This window comes from Anabrus simplex, chromosome 5 (genome assembly GCF_040414725.1).
Source record: "Anabrus simplex isolate iqAnaSimp1 chromosome 5, ASM4041472v1, whole genome shotgun sequence".
NCBI lineage: Eukaryota > Metazoa > Arthropoda > Insecta > Orthoptera > Tettigoniidae > Anabrus > Anabrus simplex.
The window spans coordinates 148,040,524-148,067,481 of NC_090269.1; the positions used below are offsets into that span (position 1 = coordinate 148,040,524).

General features: G+C 38.6%; 1 protein-coding gene across 2 annotated transcripts in view; it reads left to right on the forward strand.

Annotated features, from left to right (window-relative positions):
* The window catches only part of LOC136874711 (cubilin), a 107,998-nt gene extending 90,779 nt beyond the window's left edge, over nt 1-17,219 (forward strand). For both annotated transcript variants that reach the window (XM_067148360.1, XM_067148361.1), the window contains 3 exons: nt 664-816; nt 11,434-11,562; nt 17,083-17,219. In XM_067148360.1, coding sequence (XP_067004461.1) covers nt 664-816; nt 11,434-11,562; nt 17,083-17,213 — 413 coding nt within the window. In that variant the 3' untranslated portion in view covers nt 17,214-17,219. The remainder of the gene's footprint in view (nt 1-663; nt 817-11,433; nt 11,563-17,082) is intronic.
* Nucleotides 17,220-26,958: the final 9,739 nt, after the last annotated feature.

The following is a 26,958-nucleotide window of genomic DNA, read 5'->3' on the forward strand; positions in this document are numbered from 1 at the left end:
AGTCGGTTATTCACAGCTACATAGGCCTAATCCTTCACTTGGGCCCAAATCAGTTCTGTAGCATTAAAAAGGCAATGGTATGGTGGAAGGCGAACAACTTTATGCCCATGCTCCTGGCTATTTCATCCACCACGTAACGTGGGTGCTAGGGCTTGTTTTGTTTCACAAGATGCATGAGGTCCCCCTTCCTCATGTCATTGCGAACCGAAATATTGTACTCCTTCAGCCACTCAATCAACTCATTATTTCTAGCTGCCATTGTTGGTGCTTGTGAAATGACAAAGACCACGAAAAGAACTGACCATAATACAGCACGTGGTTACAGTAAACAACAAATCGACAACACTGGTAACCAGGACTAGAGTCTAACATGCTGTATCAGAGTGATCGGCTGCCTATGACTGGCTGTTTATTAATGCACTTAGCTTCCGCCAAAAGGCAGCGCTCAAATGTCAAGTCAAAACTCATAAGAACTGAACTATAGTAGGCAACCTATCCTTCATTCAAAGCTGGTTTATACGTACAGCTTCATCCATCGAGTTCTTTCCTTACCCTGATTTCCTCCTGCCTGTTACCATTCTCGCTGCTTTCATGTCTTTCCATTAAACTATGTTTGTCAAAACCAGGGAGAAGATTTGACTGATTCAAAAGCTTGGTTTACAGTTCTCACTGGAACTCGAGAAATGGCCAATTTGAACTATGGAGTGTGTGTGCGCATGGCCCCAGGTTACTGCAGTATCGAATGGAGTCAAGACCCAAACAACATCTACTCCTTCACAGTCTCTGGTGACACAGAGGGTGTGGGTAACCTAGTGGGTGAGTATCATCTCTCTTCCTAGAGTCAAATCATACACTGCCTGACAAAAATTTGAAGCATCCAGAAGAAATGGTCAGATGTCATTGTAACTTTGTACTTGTACACAACATTGGTGGGTATGTAATTGATTAGTCACAATTCTCCGTGACAGATGGAATGGCCACCAGAGTGCATTAGTGTTCGTGTTTAGTATTGTTACTAGGTGGTGGTGATTATTGTTTAAAGAGGAAGTACAACTAGGCAACCATCCTCTATATAACAATAATCAGAAAAAATGAAGGGGACTGACAGTTCAAAAAATGAACGTATCAGCCAAAGAAAGACAAGGATCATAAAGGGCGTGATAATGAAAGACTCCCTAGGATTCACAAGCTAATACCGTTGGGGTCCGAAAACAATAAGAGTTGAACAAGAAAGGTGGATAGGATAGATGAAAGTGAGGAGCCTGGCACAAGTAAGTGGAAGCAATGCCAGGACTCAGCTGAGGGTCCCATGCTTGGCCACCCACTCTTCCACGTTCAGAGCCCCTTTTAGTCATCTTGCAGGGTGTTATTCTACTGCCTATAGGGCATATAAGGGGCATGAACAGCGTCAACTGTTAAGTGATCACTATAAAGGACGCAGACATGATGCAGATTTGTCTGGGACAGCGTTATCAGCACCTGACAGAGTTTGAAAGGGAGACAGAGTTTGGCTGACTGCTCAAATCATGCAATATCCAGATTTGTGGAACATTCAGATGTGACAATGGCCCCATGTTGGACTGCACGGAAACATGAGAGTAGGCATAGATATCAAGGATAATTTAATAAAAAACCACCTATTCAATACTTTCCACGTTTAATGTGGTTATTATCTACATGATTTTATGTAGACTTATTTGGTCAGGTACATGTTTCACCCATTATTTTGGGCATCTTCAGCCTGTAAACAACCTTTAGGTCAAGGTTTGGGACCTTTTTAACCAATATAAACATACCAATATATACACTATATACAACATATACATTATATACAATATATACAAACATAAGTCAATACAGTAAAGTTTTTTGGTCCTAATCTATCCAAAATTTTTGAAACCTACACAGCGAAAAAACTTATCTAACCAAAGTTTGATTAGAGTTCAAAACAAGGTCAACGACATTTGGTTAAGAAATGAAATTAAAGCGTCATATAAAAAGAAGTCGCTTTTAAATCTGCAGTTATATAGGGTTCATTTAGCTTTAGCTCAGGCTTTACATCCGTTAGAATGGAACTCTTTCCAACTACATGTGGACAATAAACTGATTGCTTTATTGGATAGGAAGCAAGTTACTCTCGACAAGAAACTATCTCAATTAAAAGCATCCCAATCACGATTACCAAAACGTAGTTCAGACACGCAAAAAGCGGCTCCCTCACAGAACAATACACCCACAGTAGTTAATTTGACAGACGTACAGTTCTCTGAAGAAGAAATGGGGATATTGAATAAAGGCTTAAAACATAACTGGCCTAGCAAGAAAAAAGAAACGGATATTATCAACACAGTAGCTGAGATCGAGGCTAACATTTCTAAACTCCCTTTAGAAACACAAAATGATACCAGATTTGAGGTAAAAAAGAAACTACCAAAACTAGCGGAAGAAATAAACGCATATTCAAATTTCGACCACAAAAAATTGATCCAGAACGTAAAAAAGAAAATAGACGACAACAAGATTATTGTCACAAAAGCGGACAAAGGAGGATCCACAGTTCTCCTAGATCAAAACACATACATTCAAAAAACAGAAGACTTTTTTAAGGACAAAATATACACAATAGTCAACAAAGATCCAACCACGAGAATTCAGCGAAATCTAAAAACTCTAATAAGAAGTTCTAACTTTCTTTTCAATGAACAAGAACAACAAAAACTTTTTAACATGAACCCTAGTATTCCGACAGCCAGAGCCTTACCAAAGATTCATACGAAGGACATTCCAATACGCCCTATCATAAACTGTAGAAACAGCCCCACCTATAAAGTATCAAAATTCATTCACGGCTTTCTAAAAAAACATTACGTAACTTATTCAATAATAAACATCCTTTAAAAAATTCATTCACTTTTTGCGAAATTTTAAACAAGTTTAAGCTGCGCCCCAATCACTCAATGTGCTCCTATGACGTCGTAAATATGTACCCAAACATCCCTACCAAAGAAACTGTAAGAATTATCAGTGATAATATCAATAAACACAGCGGCCTTAGTAAGATGGAAATTGAAGAATTCATGAAGATATTAAATTTTGTCTTAAGCAACAACTTTTTCTCTTTCAATGGAAAGTTTTACCAACAAAAAGGCTTAGCGATGGGCGACCCTCTTTCTGGCATCTTAGCAGACATTTATATGGACACAATAGAACACACAAAAATTATAACACAAATAAAAGGCGTATGTTTATGGCTGAGATTTGTAGACGATACCTTCATAATTTTCGACAAAAATGTCACTAATAGTGACGAGATCTTGGAGTCCCTAAACAAAATTGACCCCAATGTTAAGTTTACTAAAGAGGATGAGGTTAGGAACTCATTAAACTTTTTGGACTTAACTATTACACGCGGACATAATACCTTCGATTTTCGAATATACAGGAAACCTACACACTCTCCCTTAACTATTATGAATTCATCCCTACACCTCAAGTCCCAAAAACAAGCCTCTTTCTATAATTTAATTTATAGAGCTTTAAAAATTCCTCTTTCTCCCAACAATTTAAAAATTGAACTGAAGTACATAAGGAATCTTGCTCAACTCAACGGGTTTAAAATAGATATGGTCAACCATTTGATTAATAAAATCAAAATTAAATTGTCCACTAACCTCATCCCAGAAAAACCTAAAAAAAACTAGTTTCGCCACATTTACATATAACAACCCAGCCATCCATCAGATCGCAAATACTTTAAAGAAGCACAATATCAATATAACCTTCAGGACAGTTAACACTAATCGAAACATATTTTTTAACCACAACAAGGTCAATCACAATAGCAACCATTATTCAAGGTCCGGCATATATAAACTAACATGTACACAATGTGGTTTTTCTTATATTAGACAGACTGGCCGCAGCTTTAACACGAGATATCTGGAACATTATAATGCTCAAAAACACAATAAATACTCAGCGATGAGCCAACATATGAGAGAAACGGGCCATCACTTTACATCCATAGAGAAAGATCTTACCATCATTAGAAGCATAGGTAAAGGGAAATTAATGAATGAACTGGAAAACCTACACATCTTTTTAGACCAAACCTACAATAAAAATGAAAATCTCAATGACGTCAATGAAATTAAAAATCCTTTGTACGAATTAACACCTAGATTAATTAATATCGTGAATTCAGATCAAAACAAAATCCCTCAATTATTTAAATCTCCACACTCAAATGCTTCATCCATCATGCCAAAAGTTAAACCCGCCCATATTGCTTCTAGAAACTCCCCTCCAGCAACAGCACACACGCCCATAGAGCAGCCTACCCCCACTCTCCCTCCATGCCCCGCCCCTCCATTACCGCACCAGTACAACACCAGGAGTAGAAATGGTGATAAGACAGGCGCTGCCGGAACAGACAGATCCATCTAGTATTAACTGAACAAGTAAGTCATTTTACAGTTAAGAGGTGTTAATTTAATACATTTTATCACAACGCGTGCTCAAAAATTTTTAATTCAAAATTATTTTTCTACTTCATTACAGATATTCTTAAGATCCCTCCCAAAGACCAAGCAACACATCAACGGGAACAATTTTCACACAAGACTGTATCAAGTGTCTAGGATGTTTCTTCCCAATTAAGCAGCAGCCTAAAACTATGAAACAGCTAAATATTGTACTCTTGTCAATTCCTTGACGTTACATGAGACCCAAAGTCAAGACGCTAACAGTTTCATTCACAACGTTTTTGACCAGTCTACCTACAACAATCAGCTTTTGAATCTCCACTTGTGCACGACAACACATTTAAATATTAGTTACGTCAAGAACATGAAAATGAAAATCGTGGGTCAAACAAGCTCCAGTTTTAATATCACCCCTTCTCAAGAAAAAAGAAGATCCGTTTCATTTTAGTTTTAGTTTTGAACATTTTAAGTTAACCAGAATAGAACTGCCAAGTTAAAACACATTTAATTTAAATTTATATTTTCAATCTTGACCAACCTACAATCAGTTCAAATCTCCACTTATTGTTGACGACACATCCTGTCACCAGACACGATACGTCAAGAACTTAATATGATATAGGGGTCACATAAACCCCGATATGCAATCCTCTTCACCAAAAAGAAGATCCATTTTAGTTTTGGACATTTTCCATATTAGATAGATTAGGACCAAAAAACTTTACTGTATTGACTTATGTTTGTATATATTGTATATAATGTATATGTTGTATATAGTGTATATATTGGTATGTTTATATTGGTTAAAAAGGTCCCAAACCTTGACCTAAAGGTTGTTTACAGGTTGAAGATGCCCAAAATAATGGGTGAAACATGTACCTGACCAAATAAGTCTACATAAAATCATGTAGATAATAACCACATTAAACGTGGAAAGTATTGAATAGGTGGTTTTTTATTAAATTATCCTTGATATTTATGCCTAACGTCATCTTCAATACGGAACAATAATGAGAGTTGTTACTTGTAATTTGTAACATGAGGGTAGGTATGCTTGTCGTCAAGGTTCTGGTCGACCACATCTGACCACCACAAGGGAGGATCGCCGTAATGCACATCAAGCACATCATAACCCCGTCATATCTGTGCCTGTCATCCGATAACAACATGCTGTGTCATCCTGCACCATTGGTCGGAGACCAGCAGCAGCCGGACTAGGGAAATACTGTCCCATGCGTAGGCTGCCATTAACACCACAATACAAACGGCTGTGTTTGAAGTGGTGCCGTGACCAGGAAGCATAGCCTGCTGATGAATGGTGTTGCATTGTGTTCAGCAATGAATCGAGGTTATGCACTACCCAAGATGACCATCGTCTGTGAGTATGGCGGCAACCTGGGGAGAGGTCGCATTCTTCCAATATTTTGGAGAGGCACTCTTGGGGAACCATCGGGTATGACTTCAGGCCCCAGTTGGTAGTGCCCAAGGGAACATCGACAGCACAACGGTATGTTATGGGCATCCTGCATCCTCATCTAACCATATAGTGGTGGCACTTTTTAACAAGCTAATGACTGTCCACATGCAGCGCGTGTCTCGATGAACCATCTGCACGATGTTGAGGTACTCCTGTGGCCAGCAAGATCCCCAGATCTGTCCGCTATAGAACATGTGTGGGACCAGCTTGGACGTCAACTCCACCTCAGTGACAGTTACCAGGATGTCAAGGACATGTTACAACAGTTGTGGGCCAGCTTGCCTCAGGAGAAGATACAATGGCTTTTTGGCACCCTTTGCAACCAAATCGGTACGAGCATCCATGCCAGAGGGGTGCAACGTCACACTGATAAGTGGGCTCGTACTGCCAAGTTCTTTGTAAATTTGACTCCTTTTTGTAATCAGTGAAATAACATCACATTGCCTCTCAACATGTGAAGTTTCATTTTGTTTCCTCCTCCCCTTCTGGGTGCTTCAATTTTTATGTCAGGCAGTGTATACAGAAAGAGAGGAATTCAATGTCAGGTCAGTGTGAAAAGCAAAGAGATGAGGGCAAACATGGAAACACAAAAGGACAAGGAAAAACTGTCTGAGGTTCACTCCTCATCAATGCCATTTCCTCCCAGCTTCCAACAAACTCATGAGCAGGCTTCAACAATCATCGACAGATCCTTGGAGTAGATGTGGGAAGTGTAGGATTTAAAAAAAAAATTCTTCCTATTTGTGTTCCTTATGTTCAGATCTCTCTATACAGGTTGCATCTAAATTATACTGACAAAAATATCAGGAGTGCTCTTTGTGTTATATAAAGAACGATGATGCTATCGAATTGGCGGAGAAAATATTTCTTTTCTGTAGGTCATTCCATGTTAAGAAAACAGCATTGCTCTTACGACAACAGGGTTGCCATATCAAACAACTCTGCTCAACATCATCACAGGAAAATGGCGGCTATACATTTGTGAAATTCCGTATTTAAGTTCAAAATAAAAAGCGGAAGAAACTAAGCTGCAAATTCATTTTATGAACTAAAGGGGATGGGGGGGTTTACAGAGGCAATTTTTGATTTGTACAGAATCAGAGGTAAACTATGGCACATAAAAAACATCAGCATTGAAGTGTATGGCAAATTGAGGGGAGAAAATAGAAAAAATTTATATTTTTATGGGCTTGAGGGCTGAGGAATGCATTTAATAAATTTCCCCAGGCAATGCAGGATACTACTGTGCTGCCATATCTCTCACAAAAACAATATTCACTCACTCACTCACTCACTCACTCACTCACTCACTCACTCACTCACTCACTCACTCACTCACTCACTCACTCACTCACTCACTCACTCACTCACTCACTCCGTAGGCTTCTGAGGGACGTGAAGTTCCCGTGCCAGTCTCACAATGCTCTTCCATCCTTTTCGATCTTGAGCCTGCTCTGCCCAGTTATCAATTCAGAGGGTCTGGCATACCTTGTTGATCTCCTTCTTCCAGGTGCTTTGGAGTCTTCCTGAAGGTCTTTTCCCATTGCGAGATCCCTTGTGTAGATCCACTGGTGCTCTGTTATCCTGCATCCTTAGTACATGTCCAGCAAGCACAGTCTGTTGGATTCTATCACATCCATTATAGTGTGTTGTTGAGAGAGGGTGTAAATCTCATAGATCTTTTCTGCCAGCTTTGAGAGATAGGATCAAACCATGGGCCAAATATTTTTCTATAAACTTTATTCTCAAAGACTTGCAACTGCTGCTGATCTTTCTTGGTTATATTCCATGTCTCGGAACCATACAGAAGTACTGGTCAAATGATTGTATTGTAGATAATCATTTTTGCATTCCTTGTTAAAAAATTACAGCCTAATATGGGGCTCATAGATTAAAATGCCTTATTTGCATTCTTAATTCTAGCTTGTTGTTCCTGTTGCCTTCGGTTTTGCTCATCGATTAATACTCAACAGAATTTAAACTCCTCTACTCTTTTAAATATATATTTCCCAATCGTCAAAGGCAATCTAACAACCTCCTCATGATTCGGTCTCTGTACAATAGTAAGAATTGAATGCAGTCGTAAAAAAAGTTAAAATTAAAATTAAATTAAATTTTTAAAAAAATGCGCTGAAGAAAAAACAGCTAAATAACAAAACAAAGCACAAAAAGAACACACGACAATAGTTTTATCAGTAGAAGTTATGCCATAACGTATCATTGCACACCACAAGACCAAAATCTTCAGTAACAACTTCTGTACAGTATGAAAATAAGAGAACACAAATACTAAGCAACTCTCACTCAACACAAGACAAGTATGCACTGATTTAAAGCCTAAAACCACACACACAACAAACAAATATTGTAGGTGACTTCACTACAGAAGTGAGCTGCCGGCAGTTCACAGAGTGAGAGACTACATGCACGATGCTTGTACCAGAAGAAGGAAAATGAAGGAAGGCAATGAAGTGATGGCTGTTCCTGCCATTGTTCTTCCTCCCTATGAATATATTTAAAAAAAAAAAGGTTATGTAGTTATTTTAATAACTCACAGCCAGAAATGCCTCATCCTTTTTATCTGTCTTTCATAATACATTTCAAAGTACAGTATAATATCCCTTAATCACGACTTAATCAAAGACTGTACTAGCTGTATACAAATTGGGGAAGGTCGATCATCATGGTTTGAGACCAAGAGTGGAGTTCAACGAGGAAGTGCACTGTCCCCACTACTGTTCATCACTGTTATGGACAATATAATGAAGAACGTCAAGGAAATGTTAGGTGAACTAAATACAGGGGCCTTTGCTGATTATAACCCTTTCAGACCTGAAAGAAAACTGGAGGTGTGAATTTTTGTTTGTATGTCAAAAACTGACTAAAATGCTCCTCAATACACATATTGATAGTTTATTTTACAAAATAAAAACTAACATCCGAAAAACAGGACCCACACAATTGTGCGTATCAAAATTCAAAACCTCGTTGTATCACATATGATGATGTATCTTCAAAATTTACGTTCACTAACCAATGTACACACTTCATTGAATATATTCCGTTATTCAGTAAAGCTTCTAGATTAATATAAACGCAATAAATAAATACTTACTTTTGGCACTACTGCTTCCTGTCATCTCGCCGATCAACTGTGCTTTTTAAACTCTTCTTCCTTTGCCCTGGCGGTCAAGCGCTTACTAAAAGCAATTGAAATACACGCCACGTGTCCCGCACAATCATTGCAGTCCGGTCTAGCGCCGAAAAAACATCAAATACGGTCAGAGATAACTAAAATACGAACCCGCACAATTGTACGTACATGGTCTGAAAGGGAATGAAGAAGTACAGACCATACTCAACATATAGAAATCCTGGTTCCAGGAATATAACCTCAACATCAGCGAGACCAAGACTGGTGATGGCAGTCAACAGAGAGGGGCGTCCAGCAAGTGTAAAACTAGGAGACCACCAGCTAGAGTGTGTGGATAGTTTTCATTACCTTAGAAGTGTAATCTCCAGTGATAATTTGGTCAGAAAGGAAATTACAAACAGAGCACAAAAGGGATTAGAATTCCACCAACAAGTAAGATGGGATGACATGTTTCCAAAACTAGCCAAACTGATGATGTTTAACAGCTATTTCATACCAATATTGACCTATGGTATTGAAGTACGTACTCTCACAAAAAGAGATTCATCAAGACTGCAAGCATCAGAGATGAAATTTCTTAGATCCACCATCCAAAAGACCAAGATGGGCAAGTTAAGAAATGAGGAGGTAAGGAAAGAAGCTGGAATAAAGACATCCCTATTAGACAGAATCGGCATATCCAGACTACAGTGGTATGGGCATGTGATGAGGATGGAGCCTACAAGAACAGCCAGAATAAATTTGGAAAGACAGGTGGAGGGGAAAAGACCTGCAGGAAGATCTAAAACCTGATGGATGGACATGATCAAGGTTGATCTAGTTACCAGAGGATGGACAGTAGATGATGTTCTCCATGACAAGGTGTATATGGACAGAAGGAGTGGAAGAGGCTCATTAACAGTACCAGGGAAACTGGAACTGTAAAATGATGATGATGATGATGATGATGATGAATCACGACGAATTATGGGTGTCTTAGAGGGTTCACTCCTTGTAGGTCCATAAGAGCAATATTGTTTTCTTGACGTGGAATGAGCTACAGAAAATGAGGTTAATTTATTTTTTCTGGGCACGCGATTCTAATTGAGGAACTCACTGTGTTTTCTGTGCCAGAGTGCACAGTGCTGCCCGACGCTGTCCTTCAGGAAAGGGAGGGGAGAGGGGTGATAATGCTCCGCGTGAATGCACAAGTTTCTACGGTCGACTCGCGCAGAATTGTCCTTGTCTCTTACAGGCAATATCCACAGTTTGTTTATTAAGCACACACAGTAATTAAGACACATGCAGCACCCGATCATTTCTCTTCTCATCTGTTGGTCTCAGTAACGTTCTTTATTATTTAACATGTGCGAATGTCTATCACGCCCTCCATACGATCATGCATTCATTTACTCACAACATAGTAAAAGGAATGAAATACTGAACAAAGTAGAGAATACACCCAGTAGTTTGATTTGAGTAAATCTTCAATATTTTCCCCTTCTAATTCCATCTTCATGAACAAGAAAAATCCGTGGGAGTTAAATTGGCCAACCATGGAGGCCATTTAAGTGCCGTGTGACACGGCGAGTGAAATACGGTGGAGTGCCATTATGACAGCCAAATTCACTGCCGAATACTCAGAGGCACTGCTTCATATGAGAGTTTTCTTCCTGCCCCCTTCACGCGTCGCCTGCCAATGGACAGGAAGGTTGAATGATGAGGTTGGCAGCAAAAAGGGTTTTGAATGCCATAAATCAGTGTGGCTTATCTCCCATTGCCATTTGCTATGCCATAGGCTAGGTGCACATCAGCAATTTCTTCATTGGTGTACCAAAACCAACTACCAATTTATGCTGCAAACTTAGAAGCAAATGTGGAGAGAACACTCTACTAGGATCGGGAAGGGTCTGCAAAACTTGTGCATTTGTGTGGAGCATTATCATCCCACTTCCCCTCCCTTCCTCAAGCACAGTTGTGGAGAGAAGTTTGCACTCTAGCACAGCAAATATGGCGAGTTTGTTGATTTGAATCGTGTGCCCGGAGGTAACAAAGTAGCCTCATTTTTTTTAAAGGAATAATTTTCTTCGCCAATCCAAATGTGCCATCATTCTTTATATAACATGAAAAACATCCCTGATTTTTTTGTAAGTATAATTTAGAAACACCCTACATATGACTTTAATTTAATTTAGAACATTTCATGGCATTGCAAATGTTTTTGTGACAGTATTTTACCTGGTTCTTATGTTACTTTGGGATTAAATGCTTAAAACATTACCAGTATCTGTTGATTGTTTTACTATATTTCACATTACTATGTGGTATTTCACCCCCAGGTACAGCCACAGCAGCTGACTCAGGAGCCAATTGCACTGGAGACTTCATTGTGATCCCCAACCCTTCACAGAATGGAGTAGCTCTCGACACGGACCGCTTCTGTGGCAATGCACTTGTCACTACAACAAGTAAGATAATAACAATCTCAATAGTCTGTACGTGATAACAAGTCATTGTGGGCACAAGTGTATTTGAATAGTTCTCAATAAGTCATGTAACTTTGTATAGGAGTTATTCCATCTCAAATCAAACAAATCATCTTCTTCCTTGTTTGCTAGCGGCTAACAGGTTGAGGTCTGCTCCGAAGCCAGTATATTGTTGTGGGTGCCACTGCTTTTCAGACTTCAGTAATCGTGATTCTCCAGATTTTCCAGTCTGTAGGAGTAATTTGGTCTTGGATTGTATTTAACCTTAGATTTCTGGGTGCTGCTTTTTGAACCTTCCTCTGTCCTGGTCGTTCCTGCCAATGAAGCTTTTGTTTATTTCCTTGCTATTGATTTAATGTTGTGCTGACTCAGGCAGGTATGAGAGGGACCCAAAAAAAAAAAAAAAAAGAAAAGGAATTATTTTTAAAAGCTATATACTTTCAAATTTTTTACAAAACAACCTTATCCCCTTCAAAATACTCTCCACTACAATCAATACATTTGTCCCAGTGGTGCTTCCACTGTTAAAAATTTTTTTGTAGTCATCTTTATATATGGCTGACAGCTCCTCCCTCATTTTTCCTTGACCTCTTCAATGTTGTCAAATCGATGCCCTTTCATGTCCCTTTTCATGCGTAGAAATAAGAAAAAGTCACACAGAGCCAGTTCAGGCATGGAGCAGCGGAACAATGCCATTTTTAGTAAAAAACTGTCTAACAGAGATGGCTGTGTGTACAGACACATTGTTGTGGTGGATGAACCAGTCTCCTGTCTACCACAAATCGGGTCTTTTTTGAAGAACACTGTTGTGCCATCTTTGTAAAACTTCCCAATAAAAGTTTTGCACGTTGTTCACTTAAACTTGCCATTATAAAAAATGAAATGAGAACAAAACAGCGCTAGCATAAATAATCACTGCAGATGAACAGAACGAGCCAGGTCGACAACACAGGTGGCACTGAACTGGAAATGGGTTGCGCTATACACGACTAGTGGCAGAAATGCATACTACACAAGCTTCACCCACGACAATGTTATTCCGGTTGAACAGAACAAGCCAGGCCGACAACACAGGTGGCACTGAACTGGAAATGGGTTGCGCTATACACGCCTAGTGGCAGAAATGCATACTACACAAGCTTCACCCACGACAATGTTATTCCGGTTATTTTTGGGTATCCTCTCGTATTGTTTCAATCCTGTACACTAGTCAAAAGGACTACTCTGGACAACACTGTTTTGTTTGACATGGAATGACGTGTGTATTACAGAACTATTTAAAATAGTCTTATTTGAATCCACCTTGTCAATACACTTATTAATGGAAGAAAACTATTTATTTAATGAAACATGTTTTGGGAATAAAACAATATAACACAATCTTTTGTTTTTACAATTCAAAGAATTATTGTGTCCTAATACACCATATCAATGAATAAAGAAAACTTATGAAATATTATAAAAATGACCAATACATAAAATTTGTTGAACTTAATGAGAATACTTATATAAATTTAAGAACTTTTACATTCAATAGTGATGTTTATAAAATCACCAATCTCTTTTGAAAACATTCCGAAAAAATTTTCTTCAGGACTAATAACAGGACTTCAGAAATTTTACACAATGCATCATCGGTCAATACCTTCAATAGATTTTCTAAATCCGGAATCTATAGATTCAAGTGTAATGACTGTAACGCTTCTTATGTAGGTCAAACAGGACACAGTTTCACAACCAGATATTCTGAGCACATCAGCGCAATAAGATATAACAAGTTTTCTGCTATAGGCCAACATATTCACGACTCTAATCATAAGTTCACTAACATCGAACATGACTTTGAGATACTTCAAATAACAAATAAAGGGCCAATCATGAACATTACTGAAAATTGTTTTATATATATTGCGATCAATATTTAATCCTAACTATAATTTAAATGAAATTTCTGAGAGAACTAATATTTTTGATCTCTTAATTAAATGGCTAAAAAATATTAGACTCCCAAAAAACAACTCGATCCTTTATGCTATACGTAAGATACATCCCCATTCATTACCCCCACTACCACATCCTTGCGCTCCTCCATAGTTTCCTGGCAGTTGCTCCTCGTCTACCCCTCCCCTCCCCTCCCCTCTTTGCCCCTTCTCCATGGCCCTTAACCCTGCCATCGCCTCCATCAGTCCAGCTCCATCTGCCGGTCAAACAGGCTGCTCAAGGTGAATTGTTTCTAGTCATTACTTTTCATTTTTTCTTTCCTTTTGCCTTCTTCTTTTTCTTCTTTTCTTCATGGGACCTCTAAATATTAGTTCCTAATTAGCGTCGACCTCTAAGATCTTTTGCTACCATGTTTTTCTATCATTCCCACCTAGATATATCTGCTCCCCTTTTTTTTGCGAATTGCTTTACTTCGCACCGACACAGATAGGTCTTATGGCGACGTGAGATAGGAAAGGTCTAGGAGTTGGAAGGAAGTGGCCGTGGCCTTAATTAAGGTACAGCCCCAGCATTTGCCTGGTGTGAAAATGGGAAACCACGGAAAACCAGGTTTTTCTTTTGTGAGAGTGGTCTTAAGTCAGTGTCTGAATTTATTGATGATCTGTTCTAGAAATAATCTGTTGTAACCATTAAATTTGGCAATTGCCCTTATAATATTGAGTTCATTGTCATAGGTATCGTATCGTGAATGCCCGGTAAACCATGCTATTGTACGCTGCACGTGTGTGTGTTTGGGGGTGTATGGAGGATTTTACATTATAGTGCATTATCATCATGTACCATAATTTTATTTAACATTTATCTCTGCAGGTGTAATGTGTTTTAAATTGTTTTAAGATTGTTTGTGTTTGCCTGATTTGACACTTTGGCTGATGATGGCACGACATAAGTGCCGAAACTAGTACCTCATGTGATTAATTCACACTAATAAGTGTCATTGTATTGAATAGGTGGACCCCTAATAATTTTAATTATTAAGATCACTAGTTGTCATATAAGCCAATTTTCTGGCAGTCGCAATATGTGAAAGAACTACCAAATTCTTTTCTTGCTTATTGTGCTGGTGATCGGATCAATCTCTCGATAGACAGTTTCATTAGGAAGGACTGTCCAGCCTCCTTCAACCTGGTATTTTTATTTATGCAAGTTCTGATGAATCATCTTGCAGTTTTGAGGAGCCAATATTTTTTTTTGTTTTTAATTTGGAACAGGATTTTACAAGCGTAAATGGCTTCTATTGACAGGTATTTCTTATTGTACGTCGACCAGGTTAGAAATTGGGCTTTTTGCATCTTGTTTTCATCTTTATCGATGTTTCTTTCTCGTTTAAGTTCTATGTGATGATTTTTTGAAGATATTTAAATTGTAGAACTATGTTAATTTTTTTAATCATTTTTGCTGAGGGGTTTCATAGACATGATCTCAGTTTTCTCAAAGGATCTTTGTAATCCTATTTTAGGTCAATTTTTTGGAGACTGGTGAGTGGGCACAAACTTCTTCCAAATCAGGGGCTAAGAGAGCTAAATTGTCTGCAAATCCCAGGCAGTTTGTTCTATTGAGGGTTTTGCTCCAATTTTAATTGTAGGTGGGTGAAAGCTTTTACACTTCTCCCCTGAAATTTACCTGGGAATTCGTGTTGGTTGAAGTTAGTTTGATTATTATTATTATTATTATTATTATTATTATTATTATTATTATTATTATTATTATTATTATTATTATGTATGGCAAAACAAGGATACATTATAAGTACATATAAATACATATTTCTTAAATAAGTATGTGATTTACAAGTCAGCATTCAAAACTTATTAATTTGGGATGAATACCATATGATCCAAGGATTTTTAAAAGTGTGGGTCTATGGATACTACCATATGCTCTTTTGAAATCTATGCATGAGATAAAGAGCTGTTTATTTCTGCACTTGTAATATTCCATTATTAGTTTCAGGCTGAGAATTTGGTCTCAGCTTCTGTATGGGCAAAATCTCCTTGGTATTCTCCAAGTTGTGGTGCCAGTGTGTTTTTGATCCTGTTATAAATGATGCAAGATAAAATTTTGTTGATGTGCAGTCCAGAAGTGTTATTCCTCTGTAATTATCTGGGTTGTATTTACCTCCTTCTTTAAATAATGGATGGATTGTTACTGTGGTCCAGTTCTCAAGAATTTTCTCTGTGAACTGCATTTCTACTAGATGTTGATGGAGATTTATTATGACAGATTTTCTGGCATTTACCCAGATTTCTGCAAAGACGAGCTCTTCACCACATGCCTTGTAATTTTTTAATTCTTTGATTGCAAGTTCTACTTTGTTGATGGTTGGGGGATCCATTACAACACCGGTGGTTAAAATGGGTGTGATGGTGTTTACTCGAAATGCTTCTAGTGAGTCATTGCAATTCAGAAGTTTGTTTAATGTCTCTCACAAGATCTCTGCATTTTCTTGATTCCACTATGGGCTAACAGCATTTAATATTCAGGGTTCATAATTTTTTTAATATCTGCTGCAAGTTTCGTAATAATCTCATGATATTTTTTCTGTGAATTATTTTCTATCCTTTCTAAGGTGTTTTTAAGTTGTTTATGTTTTGTTTGTCTAATGATTTTATGGGTTGACTTTCTTTGTTTTATTCATTCTAAATGTGATTCTTCTGTCTTTTGAGCATGATGGTTTATCCAGGCTTGGTGTCCTCTCTATTGCCTGATCTCATTCTTCAGTCTACCACTCTTGTTTCCCCCTGGGATTCACTGGAGTTAACTCTTTGACTATCGATTTTAATTTGGTGCTCAATTCTTCTAGTTATTTGATGTTGATAAATCGTTCCCCTATTTTGTTGTAATGCTCGATAAATTTTATTAATGTAGTTGAGTCAAATTTTCTCCTATTTTATTTGGAGGTTTTTTCTTTATCATTTGTGTTATTTTGATCTTCACAATATAGTGGTCTGACCCCTTAGGACTTTGACATTGTGGATTTCTCGATTTAACTTATCTATGCAGACATGGTGTAGCTGCCGGTCACCTTTTCTGAAGTCAGGATATTTCCAGGTTTTTAATTTGTGGGGTTTCCTTTTAAAGCATGTTGATTTTGAGAGAAGGTTGTGGTTTCTACAAATTTCAATCAATCATTGACCATTTTTGTTTGTTCATTCCTTATAATGTATGAATATTTGCAATCTTCATTAAAGATTTTGTGTAAGATTTTTCATTATGAAATTTAAAAAAACTCCAATAACTTAAAATTATTCCATCTGAATTATGTATAAATAGTTTTGTACTGTACATTACAGACATGTAGGAGATTTTACAGTAATTTCTCTTTCAAGCTAGTGCACTCCAGTAATTTTTTTTACAAGTTGCTTTACGTTGTACTGACACATGTAGGTCTTACGGCGATGATCTGTCCTCCTTCAAAGCGTTCTCTTCATACCTCCATAAAAAGACTCTTTAAGACAAGAATAACTGTGACCTTACTGATAAATGTATATTCTGTTTCAGCATCATCAAAACCCTTTGTGCTGACGGTGGTAACAAACAGCAGTGAAAATTTTGGTGACGGAGTTACTCTGCCAGATGTTGCAAATCGAGGATTCTGTCTACAATATCGCCAACTACCATGTCCACCTTAAAATATGTACAATAAAAAGATCAGTTTGTTTTCCACCAATATAAGTTCCAATTAAGTTTATTTCCTAAAACCCCTTCTATAACAAAGTGAAAACTATTTAGCAGCAAGGAATTGACTGTTTCAACTATGGGATGAGAAAAGTGTTCAGTGGATCAATGAATAAACACCCTTTTCTTAACTCACTCAGCACCAAGCACACCGAAAATCTAGCGTGCTGGCTGTACCAAACACGTCGATTGACATTTAAGTGCATGCGTTCAAATAGTTGATTATAGCTCCCATAGATGTCACCCAAATGCAGTCGTAACTTTCACAGACTCAAAATGGAGGATCAGTGTATCGATCGATAAACATGCAAACTACATTCCTTAGTAAAGTAACTTCCTGTTGACATCCGTACACATGCTATCTTCACTTGTTAAGTGACCACATGTTTGTTCTCAGTTAGTGTCTTTGCGCTCTTGTAACATGGCCTGTAAATCATACAAAAGTGCAGATTACATTCAGGAAAGTGATGTACGGGGTATGTTAGAAGGAGTGTGTGCTGACTGTGAGTTGGAAAATAATTTAGTATGGAAGAAAGTCATAGCGATTCATCTGATGAAGTCGCGAGTGCTGAACCTGATGAGGTAGATCCAGCAGTAGTTAACGATTTATCTTCGGAGGATATACCTGGTGTTGATTCAGATAACTGGTCAGACACCGATTAACTTGAACACATGCCCAATTATTCGAAAAACGCAGGTATGAGTAAATTACCTAGTGATGAACCTTGCATGCCATACTTCAGTGTTTTTTTTTTTTTTTCCACGCTACCATTTCTGTCATTTCTCGTAACAGAAACTAACCAATATGTAGAACAATTGAATGGATGCTTGCAAAAATGGGCTAAACAACATTTTGTCAGAACAGAGATAAATCCACTTTTGCAAATGTCAAAAAAAAAAAAACAACCGAAAATTATACCATAAAATAGTATTTGTTTCATTATTTTATCTTGATGTAGTACCTTTAAATTATCAATGCCATATATTGGAACTGTATGAAAAATGAAAAGTGCTTGGAAAAATAGGAATATATATATATATATATATATAAAGAAGGAAATTGACTTCTGCGTTGACCTAGCTATAGTTAATAGTTTACCTTAGATTTGTAACCAAACTTTATTTTATGATCATACAATACAAAAAAGGTGTTTTATACAGTAAACTAGACGTAAAGGTGCCGGCCCCCGTGGTGTAGGGGTAGCGTGGCTGCCTCTCGCCCGGAGGCCGTGGGTTCGATTTCCGGCCAGGTCAGGGATTTTTCTCTCGACCTGCGGGCTAATTCGAGGTCCACTCAGACTACGTGATTAGAATTGAGGAGCTATCTGATGGTGAGATGGCGGTCCCGGTCTCGAAAACCCAGAATAACGGCCGAGAGGATGTGTCGTGCTGACCACATGACCCCTCGTAATCTGCAGGCCTTCGGGCTGAGTAGCGGTCACTGGGCAGGCCAGAGCCCTTCCAAGGGCATAAGTGCCGTGGGTTTTTTAAGACATAAAGATGCTTCAGACTTATTTTGAAATGTGACATAACTTTCCCTCATGGGACAATCATCAGTCATATGGGTCACGTTCTAATGCATTGGAAAATGATTCCTCAGTCACCTCTTGGCCATTGCCAGCTGTCAGTTCTCTGTAATACTGTTGATATCTTGCAGGGACATATTCAAGTAGCTCAAGCAAGTCCTTAAGCTTTACTGGCTTTATTGGCCTTGTAACACTGTACTTTGGTGACAGCTGAATACTAGCAAGTGATGGTTGACCACCATTACTGTTCCTTTTGTGAAGGTCAACACAACCATATTCCTCAACAATACCATATAAATATTTAAAAAATACTTAAATGGTACATCTTTCATAAATAGTATGCCTGAAACTTTACTAATGAGTACTCTTTGCTTATTTACAGATACCATTGTCTTGGTTAATTTGTCTAGCAAAGGTTGAGTGCTCATAAACTTATCACTTGTCATTTTTACTACTTGAAATGGCTTTCTTACTTTAGCTCTTTTTACTAAATCCTTCCATTCATCTGGCACAAAAACACAAGAAATACCCACAGCCTCTAGTATACATGGGGATAATGTTTGCTAACCTACATATAGAGCAACGCCATCTTTACGGTCTCCTCCGTAAACGTCTGTTAGCCCGATTTTGCAATAACAAAATTGGCCTAAATAAAATGGCATAAAATTCAAAGCGTTGTATCTCATCACACAGGATTGCCTCATGTTAGCCCAACTCACAAAAGATACTTTGAACCTTCTGCAACTGATGGCAGCACATAACTAATTTTTCCAAATTTGTTGGTTAGCCCGTTTTTTGCAAGCACCCATTCAATTTTTGAGCACAGTAGCAAACCATTTACTAAACCTTGCAAGGATGATAATTGGAGGCCTGTTACTTTGGATGAGATGAGAAATATTTTAGGACTCTGGATGATGACCGGTATAATAAAAAGAAGCCCGAGTTAGAAAAATATTGGGGAACAAACAAGTTTGTTACTCCCATATTCAATGAAGTTATGCCTAGAAATTGCTTGCAGCTCATTTTAAACATTACTGAAGGTAACTTGAAATTTTTGTGCTATTATGTGGGCTTACTTTTCTTTATATGTACTTATATATGTGAATATGTCAAAACCAGTACACCTCCCTTAGAAATGTCTGGCACAGGGCATGTAAATCACCTCAGAATGCTTGGCAGTGAATGTGTTAATCAGGTCATATCCACAGGGGGCAAGCAACAGTGAAAAGCTATGTGCATCGATTGTGTACTACACGTAGTAGAAACATTCAGTTAGAAAACAGACCGTATGTGTATATGACAAAGTGCAAGAATGAATGCCTTCATGCATGTAAACAACAATGTGATTCAAAGCAGGGAAAGGGACGTCACAAAAGTTGAGGAATGAAAGACCAGAAAATTTAAATAAGTCATATAATAGAACGGTGAAGTACACAGGGAAGAGTTAAGTTCAATGATTAATGTTGTATTCTTGATCAGGATTTAGTGTACAACATGAGGCAAGATTAACCTATTTCATTTTAACCAACAACAACTCAGACCTAAGAAGCATCTACAATGCTTTTTTAGCCATTTGAAAATGTATGCAGTTGGCCAGGTCAGCAGTTGCAGAGTAGACTTCGGCCTACAAGTGGCCATGACTGATCCGTGATCCGACAGCTCTCTACTCCAACTAACCAACCGAGTAGAGGGCGAGTGGCCGCGGCTCTACAACTCAGCACTCAAGAGACAGAAAGGGGCTGGTCCCCACCGTCGGCTGTTGCAAGAATGGTTTTCCATTCTCCTGCACTAAGGTGAATGCTGGGACAGTTCCTAGTATAGGCCACTAACCCCCTCACCTTCTTCATATATCACCTTCATCGCTCCGTATCTCCCTGGTCAAAGAGAGGGTGTTACGCTATATGAGGCCCACTCGTCTACATCCTGACCACCAATTTGGACGGTTCCATCTGTCGGCGGTCCGCACTCCATAGCATATACTTTGTTATCTTGATGTTTAGCTGTCCGTGTTTCATATGCCTGGCTTCCCATGCTTGCGTTTGTTCCTGATACTCTTTGCTAGCTATTATTAGCATATACTGGTACACAAACAAGCTACCGAGTTTCTGTGAAGCTGTTTTCATTTGATATCATCACAGTCTGTATCTGTTAGGTCATCAGCCCAGAGGCTGGTTGGATCCGCAAATACATCATCAAAGGCTAGGCAGTTATGGAAGAACCGCAACAACCGATGGCGCTGCCAACATGAGGCATAATGAGGAGTGAGGTAGTTTGCCATTGCTTTCCTCTGGGCCAGAATGTGCTTATTATTTAGCATATGCCTTATACAGACAATATCAGTTTTATATAATATATGTATATTTAGAGATGAGAAACAAAGTATTTTGTGCTTCAGAATTGAATATAAAGTTTTTCAATCCAGCGTACAGCATCTGGAGTTACCAGCAGGAAGTCATCTTCATCGCCGCGAAAGGCACGAATCTTACATTCCCTGACGATATGATGAATTGTCTGTGGTGGAGCACCGCAGCCACAGTCCGGATTAGGTAGCTTTTTTTTTTTCACTTATGGAGAGCGGCTCTGCACCAGCCATATCCTGTTCTGATTCTATTCAGGGCAGTCCAGGTCTTGCGTGGTAGGTGGGATCCGCTTGGAAGTCTGGGACCTGAGAAGAAGGTATACAGGCGCACGTATATTGCTGCTTTCCATCTACCTTTCCACTCATCACGAGATTTAAAATCTTTAGCATCCATGTCAGTAGCATCACGCAGAGTTGAATGGCGTGATTTTAGTCTATTAAGATTCAAAAGTGGCAGGTCACTATACACGGGTAGACTAGGATTTCTCAAGATCCTGTGGAATTCCTTCATAAAGGCATTAGATCGGCATAGATCAGGTGGCATTATACCAGTTAGCAGTGGAAGCCAATGAATTGGAGCAGATGTGATTGCGCCAGATATGATGGCATTGTGGTATTAAGCTGGGTGTCAACAAGCCTTATATGATGACTGTTCAACCAAACAGGTGAACAATACTCAGTACTTGAATATACCAAATCCAAGGCTGAAGATCGTAAGGTGGTTGCTGAAGATCCCCAGGTAGTTCCACACAGTTTATGGAGGATGTTGTTTCGAGACTTCAACTTTAGTGCTAAATTCAGGTGCTGACCCTAACACTCAAGACACACTGGTCGTGCTCCGAATGTCATTACTCAGCACCACCCATACCCCAGCAGTTTCCATATTGTCACAGCCATGGATGAGACTGGGACTTCGGTGGAAGCTACAATTTGCTCTGGCCTGTGCCGAGAAATGCATGCAAAAGTACTGTATCCATCAAGAAGACGGATAAAAATTGAACTGATCCTACTTTCAACATTTGTATAAAAACAAAACAAAGTCCAGAATTGGTTTTTCCCTTGGACTCACTGAGGGATCCCACCTCAACGGCAGTGTCTCTGGAGTGTAAGACTTTTGGGTCGGGGAGGATACAATTGGGAAGGAAGACCAGTACCTCGCCCAGGCAGCCTCACCTGCTATGCTGAACAGGGGGTCTTAGGAAGATTGGAAGGGATAGACAAGGAAGCGGCCATGGCCTTAAGTTAGGTACCACCCTGGCATTTGCCTGGAGAAGTGGGAAACCACTTCGAGGATGGCTGAGGTGAGAACTGAACCTTCCTGTACTCAGTTGACTTCCCGAGGCTGAGTGGACCCTGTCCCAGTCCTCGTATCACTTTTCAAACTTCCTGACAGAGCCGGCAATTGAAGCCGGGCCTCCAGAGGTGGCAGCTAATGACAATAACCATTCCACCACAGAAGTGGACTGAGAGTAAAAACAAAATGTGAAGTTATAATTTGAAGTTGTCATCCTCCTTTCCCTTTATCCAGCTCCTGCCGGGTTGGGGCGTTCATGGCACTTCTCCACCTTCCTCTCTCCTTCCACCATTTTATCCCAGACCAGGTTTATTCTTTTTGCACTTCTCTTTATTGAATCTACCTACCTTGTTCTAGGTCTTCCTCGCGTTCTCTTTCCCTCGAACCTCATCTCCATCATGTGTTTTGGTATTTTTTCCTCCTCCATCCTCCTTATATGTCCAAACTAGTGATGTGCAACGCTCTCGCTCAAGACTGACGTTACAGATCTTGAGATCGATTCGCCTGTGCTGCGATCTGTGCAACGTCCCAGTAACTACGAGGGTAACCTTGATAGTATATCCATACCTGCCAACCCTTCCGATTTACCCAGAAACTTTCCATTTTTTTTACTTGTCTTCCAATTTATTTTTACTTCTTCCTAGTTTTGACCAATATAACCTGCAGGGTACAGTCAATAGTCTTCCTCAAGGATAAATTCTTATCTGCTTGTGTAATTTTCAAGTGTATTTATTTGATGTTTTATTTAGCGAGTGTATCATGTTTCCTGCTCACTAGAACAGAGTGTGTGCCTTAACCTTTAGAATACCAGAGAGCGCAAAAGCGTTCCTCGGCGAGCGAGCGAAAATTGCCGGGAATGCAATAGCGCTCCTTACGAGGGCAGTTTTGTATTTCTTAGTTTCCGGACATATAGCAGCACAATGCAGGTGATCTAGACTCTTCGGAACCTGTAGTTTCTAAATCTACCACAACTATCGCGCCAATCACTTTATTTATGGAGACATGATTTTATCAAAGCGACCTATATTCTGTACACCGTAAAAGTTTGTGAGTATGAAAATGGCCGCCTCTGCCGCGCGCGATGTGTTCGAGAATGATGACGATTTAGCTGAATATATTAACAGAGTCTGTACCGATGACGACTATATTGAGTCTGATGAAGATGTAGCTATATGAGGATCATGTAATAATGATGTTGGTGATGTTATTTCAGAGACAGGAAGTGAGTGTAGCAATGACATTCCACAGTACAATAAATCTTGTGATATTGTCATTATAGTGAAAGCGACAGAGATGCTGATTCGGAAAGTGACGGAAATGAAGACAGTGTAGGCCGTGATGCAGGCAGTAATGACTAGTGATGGGGACAGAGCAAGTAGATCCGTAGAGTAACTCGGTTCTTCAGGTTTACGTGACGTCACAGCGGAGCACCGATTCAACTCGAATACTCCGTATAGTGCTGCGGGTGCTTCAGTAAACCTTCCAGCCAGGCTAGGCTACACTCGCAACACCACTGTGCTGCTGTTCAGACTCCAGACGAGACATCTGTTCTATTTGTGTTTCCTCACACTACACATATCTTTGTTTAAGTTTTTGAGCTATGTTTTCTACATCGATATTTGTAATAAGAAAGACGCAATAATGCTATGAAAGTCCTCCCACGAATGGCACTATTTTACTAGCAGTCCAGGTAGAAAATCCGCTACTTGTAAAATTTGCAATCAAATCTATTGTACTGGTGGAGGAACATCAAATTTATGGAATCACATAAAACGGCCGCATTGTAAGGACATGGTACAAATACAGTTGCACATCGTGAAAGTAATTCCTTTCCTATGTAGGGCCTATGGATGAGACATTGCAGGAAAAAAAAATTAAGTTAGACAGGAGTTTGGCTACTTTTGTATACGAAGACATGCAATCACTGAGGGTTGTAGAAGACCGAGCCAAACCTGTAGCTTAGATCCTTTCCAACAGAATAAAAAAAGAGCTAGGCCACCATAGCTCAAATGGTAAAGCTACCTGCGCGAAGTCGGGAGGGTGTGAGTTCGGATCCTGCTGGTGTCCGGTTGGCACTTTTTTTTGTCTGTACTTAAGATCTCTTCGACACGTACTAAATGCACGTAACACGACCTAATAGGTTGAGAGTCGATTTCGATTACAATGCGATCGTGAAAATTCAATATTCATTGACCCTTAAGTGAACTTGCTCTTGCTTACCTTAGCGTACCCGCTACATCTGTGCCCGCATAGGAGGTATTTTCATGTGCTGGACAAATTCTTTCAGACCGAAGGTCGTCGCTTTCTGCAAAACGAGCTGAAACTCTGATATTTCTGAATGGAAATTCCTCCTATATAACACCTGTTCCATGCCATACAGAACACTAACGGTACTTCCCATAGGTACTGTCTGTGTACAACGTGTTGTCTTGATATTAATGCTTGTCACAAGATGAAGAACTGAGTTCATTTGTCTACTTTACTTATTACCATTACTGATGTTATCTTAACAGATTTTTCATTTAACTCCTTACAACATAGTTATAAATGAAATGTTTGACATTATATGAGTTTATGCACATTTCAAAGCACTAGATTTCGTTTCCTCAATTATCACATTATGGAGTACGGTACGTTTATCCATATGCATTAATATTTATTGTATTTACTTATTCATTTGTATGTTTATTTCTTTATTAATATGTACTTGATATGCCTTATATTAAGCAGAGATTTGTAATTACACTGTTTGTTACGTTATGTGTTAAATTTATATTACCTACGTTATAAAAATTGTGCAAATAACAAATAATAGAAAGTACAGAGCATTGTACCACTGATAATAATTGATAATCTTCTTTATAAATGTAAACTGTAGCTTAGAAGGTCAATATAAAGTTCAAATTTACCGCTATAAATTTGTACTCGGTTTAACCGAGTAATGACGTCACAGTACTTGCTCCGAACCGAACCGCTCCGTCCCCACCACTAGTAATGACAACAATGCCTATATGCATAATACAGTGTTCAGTGAAGTTTCAGTTGGAAATGACACCCGGTTCGAGCCCTCCCCGCTGTATCTCGAAACATCCGGTCATAAAATATTTTTTAAATTAGAAACTTTAGTGCCTAGGTTATTGAAATTTTGCAGATAGTGAACCAAGAGCATGCATCTGCAGACAATAATATTTTTCAGTGCGTAATTTTAATTTTGATTTGTGTTTCTCTATCTCAATTTCGACTTTTCAATTTTCATTTCGATAATTGTTAAACTTTTTTTTAAAATATGTTATAGCATTAATACAACATAGCTTGTGAATTTAAAAACATGTAAAGAACCTCCTTTTCTATGATAAGTTAAAATGTCGGAGGCATATCTTCAATAATAAGAAAGTTATGATTTTACTGAAACATTGCAATTTCTTAAAAATAAGCCTGGTATTCTTCGCATACACTACCTATAAGCGACTGGTACTAAAAGGGTTAAAAAAATTGTCCTACAAGAGAGAGGCCAGCGTGTTCCATATTAACCTTGAGCATGCTCTAGGGATTCCGTTAATTGGCACGAAGAATGAGTTTGTTAATTTTTTATTGTGTAGTTCGCACGCTGTTAACATCTTCTCCCCCTGTCGAAGTTAATGTGCGAGATATATTGAAATGTTTTGTATGTGGCAGTTTTGCATATTTCAGTGCATTTGTGCTCATTCTTAGTTCATAATTTTAATGACTTGAATGTATTTCAGAGAGCCATCTCGGTGACAGTTTCTGGTATTTTCTCTTCATTATGGCCAGAAAATCTATAATATTGAATTTCCCTTCATTTTACAGTTTAATAAAGGAAACTATTATGCATTTCTTCCATGTTCATTACATTTTCTTGTAACCTTTTTTGTTTTCTTAATTTTAGATTTTAAATTGCATGGCCAGTCTGTATTGTAACTGTAGATAGGTATGTGTGCCTTGTACTTTTTTTCATCGGGACCGTGGCACAATATACGTGATCAAGTCCAAGAATTACAATATCTTCCTATTTTTTATTTCTGAAAGTTGGCAAGTATGTACAGTATACCATAAGCAATTACAGTGTGAAATAATGTTCTGATTTGGAAACATGCAAGCCAATACATTTTTTCGAAAGCCTGGAAATGTACTGCATGATCAACTATGAACCCCTTAATACCATTAACGAAAGTGAAAACAGAATGTCAGCGTCTTAAAATGGTTCACGAGTTATCTTAACTGAATAACCCTTATACCGTATTTACGCGAATAATCCCCGCAACCTAACTTTAGGTAGGCTTATTTTGAAAAAAAAGAAACGCCAACTTTGACATAAAAAACCACATCCCAATTTCGCGCCTCAAATTTTTAAAAAAATGTGCGGGTATTATTCGCGTGAATAATCCCCGTCACTGTATTTGCGTGAATAATACCCGCCACCGAATAATCTTGCACCCTAAATTTAGGAAGGCTGATTTTGAAAAAAAATGCCAACATTGATGCAAATAAAACCTGTACCC